Source organism: Poecile atricapillus, chromosome 12 (genome assembly GCF_030490865.1).
Source record: "Poecile atricapillus isolate bPoeAtr1 chromosome 12, bPoeAtr1.hap1, whole genome shotgun sequence".
NCBI classification, from domain to species: Eukaryota; Metazoa; Chordata; class Aves; order Passeriformes; family Paridae; genus Poecile; species Poecile atricapillus.
Window position 1 is genome coordinate 14,992,797 of NC_081260.1, and position 18,081 is coordinate 15,010,877.

The following is an 18,081-nucleotide window of genomic DNA, read 5'->3' on the forward strand; positions in this document are numbered from 1 at the left end:
CCTAATTTTTCCTTTGATTTTTGGAGTTTGCAACTCCATTTTAAAGCCCTTTTTTGACACCTGTCCCCTGGCTGGGAGCTGAATGATTTTTTCCTCTTTCCATTTGCACTTCTGTTTAACTCCTGACGTCAGTGCTCACAACCACATCCTCCCCCAGTTCCGCAGATCAGTGGCAGAGCTGCAGGGTTTTTGTGGAGCCAGCATCCCAGTGGTTCCCAGTGCTCCCAGTTCAGGGTTGACTTGCCTGCTGGATGCTGTCCCCGTTGACCATGTGAGGTAGAAGTGGCACTTCATTCAGCAGAGGTGTGGCTTCCAGAGGGGGCGGCTGGTCAGCCATCATTTCTTGGGATCATTCATGGACACCTGCTCACCTCAACCACCTGCTCCAAGAAAAAACAGGGATGAGGTCAGATCCAGTTCCCCCTTCCTTAAATCATTCTCTGTTTGCTTGACAAACTCAGCTTGTGGGGCCCTGCCAACTCAGAATATTCCCAGTGCACCCAAACAGTATTATCCTGTTTTTCACTTTTAACTCCTTTTATGTAAGAAATAAATGTCCTTTCCCCAAATTTCTCCCCTTTAATTATCAGGAATATTCAGCCACGAGTGTTGGAATTGGTACCTCAGTGCAGCAATTACACAGTAGTGGAATTTATACATTTATACAGCAATTTATTCCTAAATTTGCACTTCAAATTCCTAAACTGCTTCCAGTCCAGACCCCAAGCTTCAGGCTAAATAATGCACATACCACATTTAGATTTCAGTGATGACCAAAAAAAACCCCAAACCGTGCAATTTCTCCAATACAAAATCTGCCAGGTTGAAAACAAATCTTAAGACAACACAAAACCCTTCCTTGTCCCAAAATTTTTGACTTGAGAACCACAGGGAAATGTGAATGGAAAAGTGTTGCAGAGTCGTGGGCTTCCAAGGAATAATCTGTAATTAGAGCCAGTCAAAATACACATGATGCAAATTAATTATAGTTATTAGAGCGAGTCAAGCAGCAAGCTCCCAATGGTAGGGAATTTTCAGTGTATAGTTAATCCAGCATCCATAAAAAGCACAAGATAACAGGATACAGGAAATGCTGACACTTCCTTCTCCTTTCCCATTGCCTCCCATAAACCAGACGGCAAAATGTGGTTAGGAGGGTTCAATTCCTTAAAAATAAAAAGCAAACCACAAAACAGCCCCCTAAATGTGTGCATGAACCAAGTCAGGCTGCTTGAAAGTGTCAAATCCTTCCTCAGTTCTCCACAAGCAGCACGGAAAGGGCAATATTTGGGGAAGAAAAAAAGATGAAAACTGATTAATTCTGTACCTGTGGGACTGCATTTCCAGCAGATTAGCAAGAGTAGGAGAAATATCATATAATTAATATAATTTCTTCTGGGTTTAACTTGTTTTGTACAGAAAAATCTGTAAGAAAGCTGAGATTACAGAGATTTTTCCTGTTATCAAGACAAGGCAAAGGAGCTGGTGGAATCCACTGATAAAACCCCCATTCCTCCTTTGCAAAAGCATCTCAAAATCAGAGATACAATCACACAGCCACAAAATGCAGCACAACAAACTCCTCAGGACTTGCCAAAACCCAGCTCTTTTCACAAGGAAATTCTTTTCCAGGGCTGCTCCAGGAACAATTTTAAGAAGCCAAACATCACTGCAAGGTACAAGGGCTGGACAGGACCTCAAAGATCAAATTTGCATCAGGTTTGGCCTAAAAAACACTTAAATACACTGAACTACCTTAGCATGGTATTTATTTCCTGCATAAAATAATCTCCTTTTTGTCAGGTTTGGAATTGCCTCTGCCAAGGACGCAAATTTTAACTCTTCCACTTAAAAACCCCTGCCTGAACAGTAAAATTCAGAAAAAGGTTTCTTCCTCTACACCTCTCCCATTTTTTGAGGCTGGATCTAAGCCTTAAGAACCATAACAGGAATTCACTGTAGATAGGAAATATGAAAATCCTTTATTTTATATATGCATATGGAATTCTTGAGTCTCAAAGAAAACAGAAATTAGTACTTAAAATAAAGGGGAAACCCCTTTACCAAAAGGCAACTGCATCTGCATTGAAATTCAACTACCCCAAACAAGCAGCTGCAGAAAAACATGTTCTGAAACAGGGCCAAAAGACACCTGCAACTTTAAATAAAGGTTCAGAGTTTCTCTGATTATCTTCTGCAACTTCAAATAAAGCTTCAGAGTTTTTCTGCTCATCTTCTGCAACTTTAAATAAACTTTCAGAGTTTCTCTGCTCATCCCCTGCCTTGGCTGAATTTAATTCTCTCTTTAAGACAAAATGTAGAGCAGAGCCCCAACATCCCCAGGGTTTTTAGAACCCTTCATCTTCTAATTACACAGAGGATTTAATTTACATGGACACCTCCACACATTTGCTGCTTTCTTAGTGTTGCAACTTCATTTCTCTGAGGAAGAATTTAATAGTTGGAGTATCAGGAAATAATTTGGTTTAAACTGTTAATGATAAAACTCCAAAAATAGCCAATTTTGTGTCTTAGCAGCAATGGCCATATGGTCAGAGAAAACAGAAGTATTGACAAGAACAAAACCATCTAAAGAGGTTTGGGGCAGTTTCATCTGGATCAGAACGTTGATATTTCCCTGTGCAGCTGGGCTGGGGTGGCTGCAAGTGGCAGAACACTGAGGATAAAGAAGGACGTCCTGACAAATTGGAAAAAAACAAGTTATTTTGGGTTTTGAGCACTGTTTCATTCCTTGAAAACACTGATAAGGGCAACAAAAACACCCTGCCCTCTAAGGGAACAGGGTCAATGAAGGTGGGACTCAACCCCTCCTCACTTCAACAGGTAAAAGTTTTCCACGGAAATATATCCACAGATTCACCTCCCCAAAGTCTCCATTCCACTGGAGGAAGTAGGTGGTACCTGGGTAAATAAAAAGAGAATTCCTAAAAAGTTATTACATACTCAGCACAATTTCCTGCAAAACAAAACAAAGACAGAGCTCTATCTTGAAAAGCCATTTCCCAACACCCTCCCACGGTGGGGCTGGAGCAGGGAATCCAGTCCTGCTCGGCCCTCCCTGCAGGGCAAGGCTGCTCCCGAGGGAAAGGTGGAGGACGGGGCAGAGAGGAGATTCTGGGATCCTGAACCCACCTCCACCCACACTCCTACACTCAGGCACCATGGAATCCAGCATGGCTTGGGTCAAAAGGGACCTTAAAGCCCATCCAGTGCCACCCCCTGCCATGGGCAGAGACACCCTCCCCTAGCCCCTACCCCATTCAACCCAGCCCTGGACACTTCCAGGGATCCAGGGGCTGACACAACTTCTCTGGGCACCCTGTGCAAGGGCCTTGCCACCCTCACAGCCAGGAATTCCTTCCCAATATCCCATCTCATCCTGTCAGTGGGAAGCCATTCCTCTCATCCTGTCCCTTCATCCCTTTTCCCAAGTCTCTCTCCAGCTTTTCTGGAGCCCCTTCAGGCACTGGAAGGGGCTCTGAGGTTGTCCTGGAGCCTTCTCTTCTCCAGCTGAGCACCCCCAGCTCTCCCAGCCTGGCTCCAGAGGGGCTGCAGCCCTTGGAGCAGCTCCGTGGCCTCCTCTGGACTCTCAGAGCAGCTCCAGGTCCTTCCTGTGCTGGGAGCCCAGGGATGGACCAGGTAGGGTCTCACCTGAGCAGGGCAGAATTCCCCCCCTTCCTCCTGCCCATGCTGGGAGCAAGCCCTGGAATCACGGGGTTCTGGGGGCCAGGACATGTCCAGCCTCTCCTCCACCAACACTCCCGAGTTCCCAAGTTTCACATCATCCCTAAAAATTTGTCAGTGATTCCAGGCTTCCTCTAAACCCTTGGATTTACCCCAAACCAAGTCAGCTTGGAGAGGCAAATCCAGCTGGGGGGTTGTTCATGGACCCACCCACTGGGAGAACTGCATCAAAGAGCTGCTTGGTCCCTGAAGCCACTTTATTCCAGCAAATCTCAGGAAGAGCAGCTCAAACTGCTTTTGCCGTGGTTTGTTCTTGGCAGTGAGGGATTTATCATCCCCAGGAACTATTCAAGTGGTCAGGGGAAAAAAAAAAAACAAACCAAGGAAAAACGTACAGTCCTGGGAATTCACAGGCTGCACTGACATTAAAGATGAGCTAATACACTAAATCTTAAATTCTAGACTAAAAATAAGCAAGAAAAATCCCATCTGGAAGCATTAAAGACCAGGCAAATTTTGTAATTTATAGGATTAAACTGAAGTTTAGTGACTCATTAAATACCAATCAATAGCAGAACTTGTAGAGGTGTCTCTACAGCTTTGTCACCCTGTCCTGGAGATTTTTGACTCAGTCTGGAATTACACAGATTAAATTTTAGAAAGGTTACATTTTGCAAGGGTACTTCTGGCCTGATTCATTTTTTTGCAGTGGTTTCTATTACACATCAGCTAAAGGTCATTCCCAAACCTGGGCTGAGCTGAGGGATAAATTCAGCCCACAGAGCCACAAAAAAATAAAATAATTGGCATTGATCATCTCAGCAACAAACCTGAAGCTGGAAGAAGTGATAGTGGGTAACACATTTCTAAGTTAAACAGCTTAAGCTTTTGTTTTCAAGGATTATTCAACATCTAAAAAGCTGAAATACAGTAATTTTTCACAATAAAACATATTTTAAACTAAATAAACCAAATCCATATTGTAAAAATGGACCCTGAGATGTGTACTGGATTAATTCAATGATCTCATGCGACATGGTCGTGTTCCCATATTCAAAAGAAGGCAACATTTTCCAGGGACACTCTCACCCTACAAAAGATTCTAGGAAAAACAGAAAATCTCCAGGACTGCCCTTCCAGCAAACAATTCCCGTCCACAGAGGCTGGGCCTGACCTCACTTCCTGCCACAGTAAAAACGCCGAGCTCTGCAAGGCTCCAGAATCGACCTCCCCTTGCATCCAGCCCGAATTCCGCCCCGGCAGAGCCGCTGGAGCACGGCCAGCTCCCGAGGAGCCGCTCAGCGCTCATTGATTCCGGGCTCGGATTTCCATGGAAAACAGCTCTTCATGCTCAGGATGGAGCGGAGCAAAGGGAGCTCGTGAGGGCTGTCTGATATGGGATCATCCCGCCTCAAGTCTGGAAAACATCAGGGCTTCACATGAGAGAGTCAGAAATGCTAAAATTGTCTCTGATGGTTTGGATCCAAAGTGGAATAATGAGTAATTCCAGGGCAGTTACAGACAAATGGCTGGAGTTGGGGATCTTAGAGGTCTTTTCCAACCATAATGACTCCATAAATGTTCTGTAAACTCCTGGGAAGAACTCCCAGCATTCCTGAGCCTCCTTTAGCCATTCCCAACGTGCAGCTTGGGATGAGGCACCACATCAGCTCTGTCACTTCCACTTGAATGACACAGGAGAAACAACTTCAAAATTGTCACAGCAATATCTGAAAGGAAGGTTCCGGCCACAAGAATCTTCCTGGATAAACACATCATTCCTGTTTTATCCAGAGTTTTTGGAGCAGTCACCACTAATTTACAATCTACAATTTACAGATGTGTTTCTCTTTAGGCACTGACAATGAATTTGCCAGTATTTACTGCAGGACGTGTAAGAACAAAAAGATTGTGCATTTCTTAACTGTAATATGAAAGAAATAAGAGAAAAATTTAATAAACTGAAAAAATACCTTTTTCATTGGAATTGTATCCTTTAGTCATGTTATCTATAGTGAGATTATCTATTGTGCAAACGTGTTGCAGGATTACGGATTTAGCAAGTTTCAAAGTTCCTGTTGTCTCACATTAAATATTTTCCTATTATATTAAAAATCTCTCTCCAGAAAACTGTCACACAGACTAAATGGGAGGAACACTGCAGACAGGCATGGATTAGCTTCATTCCACTGTCCACAGAAGAAACCAAACTGATTTCAAAAATAGTGAAAATTAAGTTTATAACCTCAGACAGAAGCTGTCCCAAAGGCTGGATTTTCATTACAGTAAGTGCTGGATTTAAGATGAGAAAGTTCCTATTCCAAGGAGCTTGTTACTTAAATGGAGACTTTATTATTTTAAAAATACACCATGCCCGAGTTAGAAAGAACAATGTGTCCAGAAAGGAGAGCTTGAAATTCAGCAGAGACTTCCTGATTTCCAGGGTCAGTGCCTTACGCAACCTGCCAGCCTGATGCTAAATTTTCATTTATTGCAGGAAGTAAACTACTGTAATATTGCTCTTGATTAAAAGCAGTATTGTTTAAACACCTAAAGCTTTACTTACACCTTTTTATACTGACAGAATTACTAATTAGTATTATATAATATATAAAATGTAGCAAATACATTTTCTCTGAGCAGAGGGAAAACCCCATGTTCTCTGATAAAGAATATTATTTGTTATTGCAATGCCTTAAAATCCAGATCTCCTGCAAACTGAAGCTCTGAGTATTTTGCCCTCCACTCTGTCAGTTCAATTTTCCATCACTCATCTCCATAGGCTGTTAAAAAGAACAACCACGGAGCCATCCCCAACCTCAGGCTAAGGAATAACCTCGTCAAAAAGATCCAATTAACAAGAATTAAAACTTACTTTTCTTTTAATTATTAATTATATCCAAGGAATAACCTTGTCAAAAAGATCCAATTAAGAAAAGAACGTTAATTACGACTCCTAAAAAACCCAGATAACCCATGTAATTCTAAAGCAGGAAAAATTGGGGAAGTAAGACCCAAGCTGCCCTCTCCCACCCATTTTTTTCCAATAAACAGCATTAACAAGGTGTTGAAGGTACCATCCCAATCCTAAAATAGTTTGGACCACACGTGAGACCTGCTGGGTGGACTGACTGGGTTTACTTTCAGCAAGATTAAGGCAAGGAGAGATTTAACAGAAGCTCAGTTACAACCTGAGCTCTGGAGGGACCACCCCTGCTCCATAAGTCATCTGTTCCCCACTAAATCCATGTTTTGATTAAAATCCTGGAAATCATTTATAACGGCCCCCAAGGGAATTAGGCCGCAGCATCTTGTGGGAAGTTTGGCTTCCAGCCAGGAGGGCAACACAGCCTTGAGCCTAAAAATGCTCCTCATGATTTACCCAACAAACCGGCTCAAATATTCTCAATATTGAGAGAGCCTGCCTGAAAAATGTTCCTCATGATTTACCCAACAAATGGGCTCAAATATTGTGACTATTCAGAGCTTGATCCAGGGGTGGCCTTGACCCAGATGAGGTCTGCGACCCCAGGAAAACAAAAAAACCTCAACAAAATTCCACCCCAGCTCCACACACACAGGACAAGGCTTCCACACTGCTCCAAGTGTTTGTGTTCAGCACTGACCAAATTACAGAAGGATTTTTAATTTGGTATTAATGCTCATCTCTCAGGCCACTGCGAGACCTCAACGCTCCTAAAATTCTCTCTGGAAGAGGATTAAGATTGGGATGGAAACCTTTATTTCCCAGACACCTAAAATCCCTCAAAGCACCCAGAAGCAGCAGATCCAACACAGCGAGGCCTCGGCAGCTCTGACCTGAGGGATGCGATCAACTTCCAGCCTCCCTCACCCCTGTGGATCGGGTTCCTGAGGGAGTGTGCCAGGAAAGCCATCACACAATTGTCCCCTGCAGCCTCCCACAGCAGCTCCCCGGCACTCCAGGATTGTTTTCCAGCCTGAAACTCCATCCCTCAGGATTCCAGGAGACAAAGAGGCCAATGCCCACCCTCCAGGCTTACACACATTTTTTCCAAGGGCTGCGTAACTTCCTGCTGCTCTTCCCAAAAGGAACTCCACTGGCAAGAGCTGGGCAGAAAAGCTCTGTCAGTGGCCAGAGTGCATTAATTTGATTTGAGCTGTTATTTAATATTATGCTCACATTAAGGCCATGCCTGCCCTCAGAATTATTCATTTAGGAGGCCTGTGAAGTTGGCAATAACAGTTTCTATAATGCAAACATGACATAACTTTTGGATAAATATTTTCCTTTGTTGTTTTAGTTCTTTTATGGCTTTTCTCTTGTTGCCAGAAAAGCAGAGTTGAATCCTGAGCACTTGTGAGCTGCTTCCTAAGTGACCAATCCCATAAACCAAAACCCAGGAGTTCCTGAAAGGTCCTATTCCCATCCTAATCCCAATCCTGCTTCTACAAATGTTCAGAGAACTGAGCAGCTCAAAGGACTGAGCCATTAAGGCGCTTCATTCTTATTTCAGCTTAACAAAATAAAGGGATTGAGGAACTTTCTAGCTGCAAAAATGTTATGGAAAAAAAAGAAAAAAAGAATTAAACATAAAACTACCTTTTTTCTGCCTGTTGGGAAGGTGGTAGCTTCTGGAATAAGCCAAAGTGCCCATTTTTAATGCCACACAAAGCAAAACATTTCAAGCTTAGATTAAAAAGACTTTATGAAATGCAATTTAACAATGGACTTCTTTAAATATGGTTTTCAAGTGTAAAACCGTGAATTTAAAACCACATTATTCTGGTTTTTTTAGGTCTTGAAGCAAACCAGTTTATTTGCACATTAACCATATACTATGGAAATTCTACATCCAAATGGCTCTCCAAACTACTTGGAAGCTATGGAAGTAACAGACAAAACAGTCCACAGAAAAGAAATCTCAAAAAACTTCTACCTAGAGGCACAAAGCAGAGCACAAGCCCTTGTGTGTGCCTCAAATTCTCTCTTGGATCTGAAGTGGTCAGCTAAAAGGCAGCTGGAATTCCCACCTGGAAGTACCACAGAGCTGGGCAGATGAAACAAAGCATTTCCAAGTGTGCCAAGGTTTGCCAGCTGGGAACTGCAAGTTCCTACAGGGAACTGCACCCGCTCCAAGGCTCCAAATTCAGGAGAAGGATCTGCATAAGTGAGCACAGTTATTCTCCATGGGACAAATTTGTTTTGAAGTGGAAGGTAAAACTGAAGCCCTTTTGTGATAATTTTTTTCCTTGAAAATAAAAAAATTCTGCCCATTTCCCAGATTCCAGGGGAAAAGTTCTGTTTGAAAGCCTGGAAGCAACCCAAAGGAATGGCTGCTGTATGTGCAGACACGTTCCCTCCAACTGGAACACATCATTCCACAGCACCTTGTTCATCCCAGTCCCTCCCTCCAGCCAGGAACACCCAGCTCATGGCAAGGAATATTAAAGTATTTTTAAAAGCTTTTTTTAGAATATTAAAGGACTAGGAAGAACTGGGGAATTTAAGTGCACCCTGAGCTTGGCTGCTCTGCTTTGTCCTATGCCAGGTGTCCAAACCTGGATGACACCTCCTGGAATTGAGCCAGGAAAGCACCAAAACTGAGCCCTTTTTAGTGCCAGAGCTGGGTGATACCCCCATGAATTTGGGGAGCATTATGGGATGGCAGACATACACAGCTGGTATGAGACAGAGGTGATCCAAAAGCTCTTGCCCAAATGCTTGCGTTCCACATCTCCACCAATTTATTTACTTTAAATTCGACTCAGGGAGGGCAATCATGCAGATTATGAAAACCAACAGCAACCAGGCCATTTCCAGGAAAGGCTCCCTACCATGAGACACAGCTCAGAGCAGTCAACTGCTGTCTAATCCAACAAAAAAGGAGTAAAATCAGGATTTCACAGGTGGAAGAACCAGGAGTTTGCTCCCAGATTTCTGCAGGCTCTAAGGAAGCAAAGGCTGATTTTACACCAGCTCTGATCTGCAAATCACCAGAGTGTTGGATGCAGCATAAACGGGCCTCTCTCATTTAACAACCCTCTTAAACCAGGACTTCAAAACCAAGCAGAAAAACCCAGCAAAAGCAAAGGATTTCTTCAAATTGGAGCAGATTAAGCAAACTCTGAGCACGGAGGAATTATTTTGGTACAGCAGCTGAAGACTTTACCTTGCACAACACCAGAGGTTGGGGCTGTAACACTTTAGCTGAGCACTGGGTCAAACTGGGCTGGTTAGAACAGGTTACACTTAAATCCAGGGCTAAAACACACCAATAAATGACTGTAATTACCACAGCTGAGCAGTCTCGTGGCATCAGACCATGTGCACTTCTTTAGTTCATGGAAAATGCAAGGGAAAAATGCAAGTGAGAGATCATCCCCATGAGGCTGGAGCAGGAACACTTCCCTCAGTCAGGGTGACAGACCAGCACAGAGCCACTGCCACAGCTCAGCTGATGGCTGGCAACACCCTGAAATCATTCGCTTCTGCATCTGAGCTTTGAATATTTATTTGTGAATCAACAAAACTGCTGGAAATCTGGGTATTGAATCACATTTTTATGTAACTGCCTAAGTAAAAATTATCAGTTTTGAAGAACCTAAGGATGATAGTTTATGTAAGTTTTTATCAAGTTTATATTTTAAGAAATCTAGGCATTAAAAAGCAACATGCCAATTTACAATACACCAAAAAGCTGTTTACATAATGTCTTCTAAATCTGAATTGTTCATCTAAATAAATTCTCACCCCTCACATTGAAACGGACAAAAATACACACCTGGGTGACCAGATTAATGCTTTTTTTAAGCAGAATCTGCTTAAAACCAACATGAACATCTTCCAAGTCCTTCAGGAGCATAAAATTCCTCCCATGCAAACATTAAACTGCCTTCACTCCTGCAAGTGACTGGAGATGACAAACCCAAGTGACACATCAGGGTCACTTTAATACCTCACTTAGCAGAACTGAAAGCAACTGATTCCCATGGAAGAGACATTAATGCTGAAGACATTTAATAAAGGGCATGGAACAACAGATTAAAAGACTTCATCTGAATTTATAGACCTGGATTTAACCTGGTTAAATGCTTTTCCTCCCCAAACACCTGTACAGATCCAGGGAATGCAGCATGATTATCACTTCTTTATGTCTTGTATGAAATCCACTGATCATGTTTTGCTTTCCAACATTCCTCCCCAAGTTTTTGACAGATTCCTTTCTGCTTTTCCAGCAGATCAGTTCCCTGACCTGACCAGTTCCATGATCTCCAACTAAAACCAAAGGATCTGAGCAAGGCACTACCAGAATGCTGTCACCCTCTCCAGCTGTTCTCCACACAGGAAATGCATTTGGCCAAAAACAGAATTTACTTTCTTTATCCAAAGCCTATTATGCAATTCTCTCCAAGAGAAAACTTCCAGCTAAGTGGGTGAAGGGAGAAGAAAGAGTAAGAAATGTGAAAATAGAGATAAGGCTGCCACCTCACAAAATCAATAATGTTCCTGTGGAACACAAAACTCTTCTTACCTCAAGAACTCAATCAGTTCCTCTTTCCCTAATTCATTTTTTCCATTCGATAAGAAGTTGTCCAGAACTTTCTTCCAGAAAAAAAAAGAGTCCTAAGTTTAGAGGTCTGTCAAATACATTAACTTCAACTTAAAGTGTTACTTAGAGACTTAATGAGAAAATAAACACTTCATAAAATCTGGGAGAATCCTAAATTCTGTGTAATTACCGTTGCCACTCTCCTGACTTGGAATTCCTCCTGGTGAGTGTTCCAGTGCCTGCTGCAGAGCGAGCAACGTGTGCTGTCCTCAAGCTTCTTTCTGCAGGCAAAAAACCCACATTTTCATGTTAGTGCCTTGGCAAACATGAAATCTGAAGAAAAACAAGCTGCAGGGAATGCCAGAGATTCATGAAAGGAGCAGGAGCCAGGAGGGGACAGGCAGTGGTAACTGCACTGGGGAGTTCTTTGGATATAAGTGGATTTATTTAGTTACCTACTTCTGTACCTCTTCTACTCCTCTACATGGCAATAAAGACAGAAAAATCAGGTTCCAAACATACCCAAATTTAGATTGTCATGAACCCATCTGCCTTCTGATAAGGGCCATAAAAAGACATAAATTGTATAGAAAGCTGGAAATACGATCCAAATTTGCTGTTATGGGGCAGCACAATTTTATTCTAGAAACTGCTCCACTAAAGATGCTCCTGCAGAAGGAAATGAACAGCTCCAGGAGTCATTAAACCACTTCAGATGTTGCATTTAATAATGCAAAAATCACCACCCTTCTCAAGCTGCATCCAGCACTGAAACAATTCCTAAAATATCTGCACAATGAGCCCTCTTTTGGCCCTCCAGACACAGGAAGTTTCTGCAGGGATCAGTCAATCCCTAATATTGTTTTTCACTGAACTATTAAGGTTGGAAAAGGTCTCCAAGATCATCAATTCCAACCTGTGTCCCACCCTGTCACCAGCCCAGAGCACTGAGTGCCACCTCCAGGGATGGAGACTCCAAACCTCCCTGGGCAGCCCCTTCCAATGCCTGGCCACCCTTTCCAGGAAGAAATTCCCCCTGAATCTCTGAAGATAAGGCTCAGGCAGGTGCAATGTGTTCTGCAGTTTTACAGGAACACTCCAAGAAATCTCAGTCCTGGTGGCTCCCCAGGCTGCCTGGAGAAGCTCCCACACAGCAATCCATTGTCACTGTCACCAAAAAGGTGATACTGTCTTCAAGTCACCCTGATGGCATCACCTGAAGATGCTTCTGAAGTCACAACCTAACAAATGCTCCTCCTGAGCCACTTTAAATGAGACACTGGAAAAATATTGAATATAAAGCATCAGGCTCCAGAGTGAATCTTGGGCAAAAGGAGGCATTTTCCACATCAATCAAGATCCTGGGAACAAGGGGAGATTTACATTAGGATTGAAAGGGCCGAAGGGCTGGGAGCCAGTGGTCTGTCTGTGCTGGTCAATACACAGAAAGGATTGTGTTAGCACCACTGAAAGAATAAATTATCGCTGCTTTTACAATAAGCTCTTCAAGAATGCAATAAAGAGTTCAGTGTGTGCTCCTCACTCAGGAATCCAAAACTTTTCAGTGAAGGTCTGGCTTGCAGCAAAGATAACAGCTGAAAATCAACCATCTTGACCTTGGGAAGCTTCATGACAATGTGCTAAAAACAGGTGAAAGAATGCACAGGTTCCTGCTCCCACATCCCCCAGCCTTCAGGCCTGAGCCTGGAGCAACCCCAGGTTTAAATACTGACAGTTCAGACCTGATGCTTTCAGACAGACCAAAATTAGAAGTGAGAAATGTAATTTTTTTCCCTCAAGCCTCTTGCCTGTTGCAGGATTACTAATATTGAGGTTTTCTCATCTGCTTTCAGAGATAATTTTAAAATTCTTCTCCGATTCAATGAAATCATGACAGGAAATTAATAAAATATGGAACTAGGGAAAGAATTCTTACAATATTTCATACCAGCTCCTGACTTTGATGAACAATATTAGAAGAATGTCTTCCCAGTCACGTATTTCCTTCTAAATATGACAAGTTTCCCAAAGGTGGAAATAGCAAGTCACCAAATAAAAATGCCACTCTTTCAAGCTTAAAAGATAAAATTAAATTTGCATGAAATTCACCCAAGGCCAGGCAGAATGGGAGTGAAATACTGGAATTTTTCCTGTCTGCACAGTCCATATGAAATATTGTTGTTTTGAGGACCCACCAGACCTTTCCTAAAAATAACCATGAAAGATGACAATTGTTGGCAGGGGTGGGACAAGCCCCAAAGTTAACAGGATGCCAATGCCAACCTCCAAAAACAACAACCAAAAGGTTGTGAAAAGAGTTCTACAGAACAGTTACATCCAGATTTGGTGTCGGTGCAACATCAAAGAGAGGTGCAGTTTGTGATCAAGGCTTGTGGCAGGAAACGGATTTGTGTAGACAAAGTTATCTTTATTCTCTTTCAAGGTGAATCCTATTGTTTTAAACCATTCAAACATCCAATTCCTCAAAGCCACTGAAGAGAATGAACCACCAAACCACCACCAAAAATCAGCTGTCGCAAGAGAAGAGCAGGGAAAGGTGGTATTTGTGCACATCCCCAGCCTAAGGAGCTGAAATTATTCCACTGCATTGTCAAAGTGCTGCTTCATTCCAGCTAGGGCCAAGTTTTCCAAAAACTTGCTGCAACAATCCTGAGCTACAGCTGAGTGAGTAACTTGTAAGAGCTTGCTCCAGGAGGTGTGTGAGCCATCAGTCCCAGCCCTGCTTATTTACAGGCTGCCCCATGAAGGATCCCAAAGAGAGATCTGGGATCCAGTGAATTAGTTCAGCTCTCTAGAAAATGAGGTTTATTTGATCCCAGCTGAGAATAAATGATTCCCAGACAACAACAGTGCTCCAAAACTTTCCAAGATTTGGAAATGGGAAGGTAAAAAGCACGAAGAGAGGAGAGTGTAATAGCTGGCTGCCTTTCAACACCCATGAACACACACTGAGCCCTGAGAAAGTCAACATCTTTCCCATTTTACCACCTTATCCTTTTTCACAAATTACATAAACCAAGGGAAGGAATGCGAGTGTGGGAAGCAACTCAGGCTTTGCTTCTTGCTCACACAGATACTGAACCAAACACAAAGTACTTTCTTCTACACTGAATCTTAACTCCAAGGTCAATTTATTGGCTTAAAATACAGAGAGGATGCTTCCCTGGTTGAAATGCTAATCTGAGGCTCAGGAAATCTAGATTCAATTCCCTGCCTCACCACATACTTCCTGTGCGACCTTGGGCCATAAATATTTCGGTGCCTCAGTCTTTCCATCTGTGACTGAGACAGTATTTCCCTATTGAACCGAGTGTTGTAAAGATAAGTACATTAGGAAAACATCAGGAATCACAGGCCACAGCCATACGTGGAGCGGGCTGCTGGGGAACTTATCTGTGTGTCAATATTCCCAATCAGGCAGCAGGGAAAGCAAGAAAAGGCTGCCAAGGTGAAAAAATTTAACTAGTACAGGACAGAGAGAAGACATAAAGTATCAGCAGAACGGACAGAAACTGAAACCTCAATTATTAATTACAGAAAATTTCCATCATTCCAACCAAGTTTTGAACAGAAACGAAACTCAGAAACCAGCGGGGAGAACTGTGAAGGGAGCAAATACACCTGCCAGCAATGCATTATTGCCCTGTTTTCGGAGATTATCACACAAAATACCTCAGATTTGAGGTGGCAGAGGGGCTGCTGAGTCTGGGGGCAGAGAACCCCTGGAGACTGTCCCCGAAGGGAAGCATCCACTGCTGAAGTCCCCAGCCCTTTGTGAGACGCATAAATAGGAGTGGGCAGAGAGCGACCCCAGTGGGGTCCCCACTGCTGCTGCCCCAAGGCGGAGAGGGAGACACAGCGGGAAGGGGGAGGGCAAGACATGGTCACCAGCCAGGCAGGGGCTGACAGGAGTGACCTCCCCCTGCCCCGAGCCCAGGAGGACGCGGGGGAGGTGTCTGGGACCGGAGCTGCGGAGCAGCCAAGGGGAACAACTACAAGGCTACGTGGCATTCGCAGGCAGCGGCTGCCGGGGAGGGAGCACGGGGGGGCGGCCAGGGGGGACCTGGGGGGGACGACTGCACATCGCAGCCCCTCCTGCCCCACGAAACAGGAGGATAAGGAGAGGAAAGGGAAAGAAAGAGACCGAAAATCTGTGCGATGGGGAGCGGAACGGGAACGGGCAGGGGGAAGCGCGACCCGCGGCGCGGGCTGGCATTAACCCCGTCCGGGCAGGCTCAGCCGGAAGCCCCCGCCCGGCCCGGCCCCCCAGCACCGGGAGTCCCTTTAGGAGCGGCTCCCCAGAACCCCCGTCCCCGAACACGCCGGCTCTCCTCGGGGGATGCCCGCGCTCCATCGGGCAGCGCACCCAGACAGATCCCGGCCGTCTGTCCCGGCCACCCTGAACCCTGCCTGCCCCATGCGCCTCGGGCACGGCACCGCATCCCGTCCCAGGCACCCCATCTCATCCCGCTCACCCCATCCCACCCATGTCCCGAGACATCGGATCGCCTTGGATCCTGCCCCACCTGCGCCACGTCCACCCCCGAACCTGCCGCACAGCCCGAGCTGTTCCCCCGCCGCAGAACACCCTTCCCGTCCCCGGGCTCCCGCCGGTCCCTCCAGCCGCCCCCGCCCGGCTCCGCGCCGCCTCCCGCCCTCCGCTCCGCGGGGCTCCGCTGCCGGCACTGCCCACCCCGCCCCGGCTGGGCACCGCCGCTCTCTCCGCCCCGAGGACCAGCGGAGCCCGGGAAAGGGGTCGCAGGGAGCGTTCCCCGGCGGTGCCCGTGCGCTCCCGCGGGCACTGACCGTGTACCCCGCGGGCTCCGCCGCCTCAGCGCCCGCCGCCCGCCCGCGCCGCCATCATGGAATGCGCGCACCGCGCCTGCGCCGCCGCGCCGCCGCCGGCCGGGGGCGGGCGGGCTCGCCAACCACAACCCGCGCGGATTCGCGGCTCCCGGACACCCGCGGCCGGCGAAAGCTGCGCGGGGGGGCAGCCCCGACGGGCCGGGGTGGTGGCACCTGGGGGTGGGTGACCTGTCTGGGCACTGTCTGTCCCTGCCGGACACCGCCCGCCACCCCCGGACACTGTCCCCTAGGCAGTCTGGTCCCTTGATCACTGTCTGTCCCCCTCGGGCACCGCACTGTCACCCCTGGACGCTGTGCCCTGGTCACTGTCTGTCCCCATTGGGCAGTGTCACCTCCGGGCACTGTTTGTCACCCCCGACCACTCTTTGTCACCCCCGGGCACTGTTTGTCACACCTGGGCACTGTTTGTCACCCCAGTGCTCCACCTGTGTCACCAATCCGTGTCCCGACCCTTTCGGGGGTCTCCAGTCTCCATCCTCCCGTGGCACTGCCAGGATGAGCGGGGGGTTTCCCACTCTGTACATTCAACCCCACAATTTGGGGGGGTCACAGCTCGTGCCTCACCCTAAAACTGTGTCATAACACAAAAAAACCTTTAATGGTGACAGCATGGAGGAGAGGGGATGATCCCGACTGAGGGGGCAAAGGGAGGGGGAAGCAGAGTTTTCATCGCTGGTTGTGCCAGGGAAGGTTTAGTTGAATATTAAGGAAAATTTCTTCCTGGGAAGCGTTGTCCAGCCCTGGCACAGCATCTCCAGGGCACCCATCCTGCACTGAGACCCCATCCTGGAGGAGGAGTCCTCATCCCTGGAGGGATTTAAGATCCCGGTGGATGTGGCACTTGGGGACACGGGTTAGTGGTGGCCTTGGCAGTGCTGGGGAGTGGTTGTACTCAATGGTCTTGGGGGTCTTTTCTGACCTGAATATTCCTGTTATTCCATGATCCTGTGTATCCTGACAGGCAGCTCCATTCCCATGTTCAGCCTCGGAGCATCCCAAGCCCTGCTGCAAAGAGGATCAAGGGCAGGGACTGAAAAAAATCCTCCTGGGCTGCAGAGCCCTCTGGCACATCCATTTTTCCCCTGCCAAATAATGTACCAATAAATCTTACACTCTTCACCCTATTTCCACCAGGCAGTTCACACAATACATTTCTATTAATGTGTTTTTAAAAGTGTATCTCAAACTTGCTTAAAGCAGCAATTTCAGAGATATTCTGTGTGGAATTCAGCTCTGTGTGGATGTAAAATAAATGTGACAGCTGTGCTTTTATACAAGCCCCACTAAACTGTGGATCACAGCAGATAAAGGTCACCCTTGACATTTATATGCAACATAATAAATGTATATATATAATCTATATAATAGACATAGAAAGACTAACCTTGTAAAATGAATGGGCTTGTGTTTACCTCCAGATTGATCTTAGATGTGTTCATAATGAATATAGAAATTTTTATGATGAATAGAAGAAATTGTTCCTTAATGTCAGAGAATTTCTCTCTGGAGACCGGTGGAAGGGGTTTATTTGCCAGAACGAACACCCTGTGCTGGACAGGACTAAAATAAATTCCCATCCATCTTTTAAAACAAGCAGGCCCTGGTAAGAATGGACAGAAGTGCTGCTGGCTGCTAAATTTTTAAGCAATTAATAGGTTACCTTGTTAAATAAAGGCCAAAACCAAGTCTCAGGGTAACTTTAACATTAATTTTACTCATATAGGCCCATAAAATGATTATATTCCCTGCTAATTGGGAACAAACAGTGAAAGAACATAAAATCTGTTGCATCTGAAAAGCAAAATATTGTAGCTGAATCCACGGAAAATTCCAGGTGGAAAAGGCAGGAGAAACTTTTTCCTTTTAACAAGATCATTGGTAAATTCTCTGCACTGAATTTTCCTCTTCTTTCTACCCCTTCCACAAGTTTTCCTGCACATTTGTGACTCCTGGCCTG

The 18,081-nt window shown here is 45.5% G+C and overlaps 1 protein-coding gene across 2 annotated transcripts in view; it reads right to left on the reverse strand.

The window, feature by feature from the left end:
- The window catches only part of LOC131583735 (fibronectin type-III domain-containing protein 3a-like), a 38,936-nt gene extending 22,776 nt beyond the window's left edge, over positions 1-16,160 (reverse strand). The window contains exons 1-3 of one of the 2 annotated variants that reach the window (XM_058848144.1): positions 16,065-16,160; positions 11,428-11,518; positions 245-380 (exon numbers count right to left, since the gene is read on the reverse strand). In XM_058848144.1, coding sequence (XP_058704127.1) covers positions 245-340 — 96 coding nt within the window. In that variant the 5' untranslated portion in view covers positions 341-380; positions 11,428-11,518; positions 16,065-16,160. The remainder of the gene's footprint in view (positions 1-244; positions 381-11,427; positions 11,519-16,064) is intronic. The other variant, XM_058848145.1, reaches the window with a different exon arrangement.
- Positions 16,161-18,081: the final 1,921 nt, after the last annotated feature.